Raw genomic sequence first — 4361 nt, 5'->3', positions numbered from 1 at the left:
CAGCAGGAAGACTGAAATGGGTTGATATGAGACAGATTGCTTGGGAAGAAAGAATGGGAATGTAGGGTAGAAATGGGGAGGACAAATCTGCTTCTGTCTGTCCTCCTCCCTAGGTGGTGGCCTGATTATCAAGATCCTGAAGCGCACAGCAGTGTTTGTGGAGGGGGGAGGTGAAGCAGGTCCCCCACCAGCCCAGGCCATGAAACTCAACATGCCCCGAAAGACCCGGCTTTATGTGGATCAGACACTGCGAGAGCGGGAAGCTGGCACCGGTGAGATTCAGGCTGGCTCCTTCCTCTTCCTCCTCCCTTGCGCCAAAGCAGCAGGAACTGGGTGAATGCCACCTGGGTGCCCTGAGCAGTGGGAGGAGACCTGAGTGAACTGGGTGGGTCTCATGCCCCTGGAAGCCCAGAGACAGCCCAGGAGGTACACCCTGCCAACAAAGAGCTACAGCTCAAGGTGGAAGGTGCTGTGGGTGAGGGCGAGAGCCCTTAGAATTCGAGGAGGGAGCAGCCACTTTTAGATGGAGGAATTCTCATGAGAGAAGTAGAATCTGATCGAGGTTCTTCCTTATCCTATTTGATTTTCCTCCTCTTTTTGTTCACGTATTCATTCATTCACTTAATACCTATGATTATGCCAGGCCTTGTGCCAGGTGCCTAGAGTTGGGCCAGTCCCTACCTGAAGAGCTCAGTGGGCCTCGCTGACTTCACGTTGCATGACGGGTGTAGAATAAGTCTCTGCGGAGGGCTGTGGAGACACACGAGGGAGTGTGTTTGCCTGGGAGCTGGGAAAGGCTTCAGAGAGAGATGATACTGGATTTGACCCCAAAAGATGATTATAAGCCTACCAGCCAGAGCGGGAGAGGGGAGGGCGATTTAGGAAGAGGCTTGGGAAAAGGCACAGGGCCCTACCTGGATCTAAGCAGCATCTGCCATGTAGCTGCGGGTGCAGTGCAGGAAGGCTCAGTGGCCAGTGGGGAGGCAAGAAAAGCAGGTCAGCTGGCTCCGAAAGGGTCTGGAATGCAAAGTTAAGATGTTTTGGTTTATTCCGTGTAGTGGAGAGAGGGGAAGGATGTTAAGCAGAAAAATAGAGTAACTCAACCCCTTCTGTCTTTGAAAGGAATCTGGCTTACAGTTTAAAGGATAAATTACAGGATAAAGAAAATAGCTAGCAGGCTGTTGTAGCCTAGAGAACCCAAGAGAAGCAGCTGATATATTAGAGAAATAATTAGGAAGTTCTCTAAGGTATAATGAAAATAGCAAGAATCAATAGCTTTTGTTTATACCAACAGTATCCAGTTAGAAAAGAGAAAGTTTCCATTCACAATAGCAAAGAAATCCTTAGACGTAAACTTAACAAGAAAACATACAAAGTCTAATAAAGAAAATTATAAAACTGCTTTAAAGAACAGGAAAGACCACCTGAATATTTAAATGATGAGACTTACCAAGTCTCAGGGTAGTAAGATCTAAAGTTGTAAAGCTGTTGATTAGTTATCAGCTTCTGAAATTAATCTAGAATCATAGCAAAGTTACAGTTAAAATCCCAATGGGTTTTATTTTGAGGACTTGACCAGTTGATTCTAAGAGTAAATCTAAGAAGTTTGGGGAAAATAAGAATGAGGAGACTCAGCCTATCAGATAGCAGAATGAACTATGAAGCTGTAGGAATTAACAGCTGTGGCATCAGTATGGGAATTGATACAGCTCAGTGGCACGTTTAGGAAGTCCAGAAACAGACCCTTGTACGCGTGGAAAGTCAGTATATGATAGATGTGTCATCTCAAATTAGTGGGGGAAGGAGATACTGTCCAAAAAACATAATTAGGACAACTTGTTTCTAGAAAAAAAGTTAGAATTCTACCTCATACCAAACACAAAAGTTAATTCTGGGTAAATTAAAAATAAACTGTGAAAGTATTAGAGGAAAAAGGACAGATGAAAGGATGGGGTAACATAAAAATGAAAGCTTCTGAATGGCAGAAGGCTGCTCGCAGGCACAAGGAACAGGGACAGACTGGCTGACCAAGGTGCTCAGTCTGGAAAGTAGGGACAGTGGGATGGAGGGGAGGGAGTGGGCTCTGGAGAGGCCCTGAGGAAGAGTCATCCGACCTTGGCAAATGATTAGCTGCGAGGGGTGAACCTGGGTGACTTGATGGATGGGGATGCAGTGACGGAGTTAGGGAAATGAGGTTGCTTTCCGCAGCGTTGAGCTCCAGGGGTTGATGGGACGTCCAGGTGGAGGTGCCCATCAGGCAGTTGGAAGCAGCAGGCAGGCCGGGCGCCGAGCTGCCCAAGATGAGTGCACAGTACCAGGTGCAGACGCGGGCCGGACCCTGATGCACCCCTGCCCTCAGGAGCTCGCGGTTGTTCCTCTTTGGGGTGGTCACAGCCGGGGCAGGACATGGATGGGGCAGCAAGGAAGACAGAGGATGAGAAGAAGACCGAGGACAAAACTCAAGGGAACCCCAGCTCTTACTAGAAGGAGCCAGCAAAGGAGGCTGCGGTTGTGTGGGCAGGCAGGTGGTGGGAGAACCAGGAAGGAGGAGCAGGGAGTGGTCCGCAGCATCCAGTGTCACCAGAGGCTGGCTGTGGGACCTCAGTCCTCCTGTTGCCCATGTTCCCAGCCTCTGCCCACTGTGCCTTCCTCTCGCACTCTCTCCACGGCCGCCTGAGCAGCACCTTCTCCCCCAGCCCTGCCCCCTCCTCCCGCCTCACATCCAGCATGCTCACATCCAGCATCGGCCCTTTGTGTGCCTCCTCAGCCATGCACCGGACCTTCCAGGCAGACCTCTACCTGCTGCGCCTCCGGGCCGCCCGTGCCTACGCGCAGGCCCTCGAGTCCAGCCTGAGCCCCGTGTCTGCAACGGCGCGGGAGCCGCTCAAGCTGCACGCTGTGGTGAGCACCCACGTGGCGGGGGGCATCAGGCCACCTCAGGGCCAGAAGGGCAGAGGTCAGGGCTGGGCGGGCACCCCTCGGCCCAGGAGCGGATCCCAAGGCAACTAGGCCCCGTGCCCCTTCTCATCTTCCCACAGGCACAGGGCCCAAGTCTCATGTCCTCCTCTGTGAGAGCGCTCTCACCTCTTTCCTGTGCCGCCTCTTCCCCTTGGCTGGCCGCAGAGTGGGGCACGCTCTCCAGCCCCCTCATTCCATGCGGTGCCTCAGACGAGCCCCCAGACTTGGGGCAGGGCACACAGGTAGTCACCTTGGGCTGTTTCTTCCCAGGAGCCTTGAGAGACTCTTACAGCTGTGGTACAGGGAAGAAACCTGTTCATTTCGGTAACTGCCGGCAGCCCAAGGAGTTGGGACTGCCCAGTACTGGGAAGGGGCCATTCTGAGACTTACACTGGCACAGGGAGGATGAGGGCCCCTTGTACTCAGACACAAGTGACCTCAAGGTCGTCAGGGCTCCAGCCGGCTCTGAATGGGTCCCTGAGGTGTGCTGTCTGATCCAACTGGGCTTCTGATATCTCTTTCCCTAAAGAAAGTGGATAGATACAGAGAGGAAGCGGCTGCAGAGCAGTCGAGGATAAGAGGGAGGAAAGTGAAATCCTTGCAGCCACTAGAGGACGAGAGGAGGAGGTGGGCCAGGCCCTGCGAAGAGCGGGGTGGGGCAGGGCGCGGACACAGGTGGGAGCCAGGGCCGGCTTCCCCAGGCCAGCTGTGCCTCCGACCAACTTGCTGAGTGGCCTCGGTCCGGCCCCTTCTCCGCTCTGGGCTTTTGCTCATCCCTTGCACACAGAGCCAAGCTTCTGAGCTCCGTGCCTTTTGAGGGGCGGATGGACAGTGCGTTAGAGTGGTTCGAGGAAGGTGACTTGAGGGCGCTGATGGGGGAGCGGGCGGCAGGGCCGTTGTAGGCCGTATTCGGCCCCCAAGGCCACTAGGTCCTATGGGCTTTCTCCCCACCCCACCCTCTGCACAGGTTCAGGGCCTGGGCCCCACCTTTAAGCTCACCCTTCACCTGCAGAACATCTCAACAGCCCGACCCATCCTGGGGCTGCTGGTCTGCTTCCTGTACAACGAGGGGCTCTATGCTCTGCCCCGGGCCTTCTTCAAGGTACTGGACCCACCTTACTGAGACCTGGAGTGAGAAAGGGTGGGTAGGGCCGGATTAGATGTCCGCAGGTCAGAGGTGAGGGAGCTGGCAAGTGGCTACAGCCACAGACCAGACTAGGGTGCAGCAGGGACCCTGGGGAGAGCCCCCAAGACCTGCCTCAGCTGCTTTTCTCCCAGCCTGTGAGAGGTCTCAGGGAGGCACACCGAAGGTTCTGGGAGAACAGTGAGAGTCCAGGCCTCACCGGTGCTGCTCTCAGAAGCCTGTTGGTGCTCTGGGGTCCCAGAACCCACCCTGTTTTCCA

The 4361-nt window shown here is 54.3% G+C and overlaps 1 protein-coding gene across 1 annotated transcript in view; it reads left to right on the top strand.

The window, feature by feature from the left end:
• Positions 1 to 4361, top strand: part of BBS1 (Bardet-Biedl syndrome 1) — a 16437-nt gene that overhangs the window by 11167 nt on the left and 909 nt on the right. Inside the window, exons 13-15 of the mRNA XM_007461936.1 lie at positions 114 to 272; positions 2768 to 2901; positions 3926 to 4060. Coding sequence (XP_007461998.1) covers positions 114 to 272; positions 2768 to 2901; positions 3926 to 4060 — 428 coding nt within the window. The remainder of the gene's footprint in view (positions 1 to 113; positions 273 to 2767; positions 2902 to 3925; positions 4061 to 4361) is intronic.

Source organism: Lipotes vexillifer, unplaced genomic scaffold, assembly GCF_000442215.2.
Source record: "Lipotes vexillifer unplaced genomic scaffold, Lipotes_vexillifer_v1.1 scaffold1129, whole genome shotgun sequence".
Lineage (NCBI taxonomy): Eukaryota > Metazoa > Chordata > Mammalia > Artiodactyla > Lipotidae > Lipotes > Lipotes vexillifer.
Note: the sequence above shows the minus strand (reverse complement) of the source record. Positions and strands in the feature narration are given on the sequence as shown.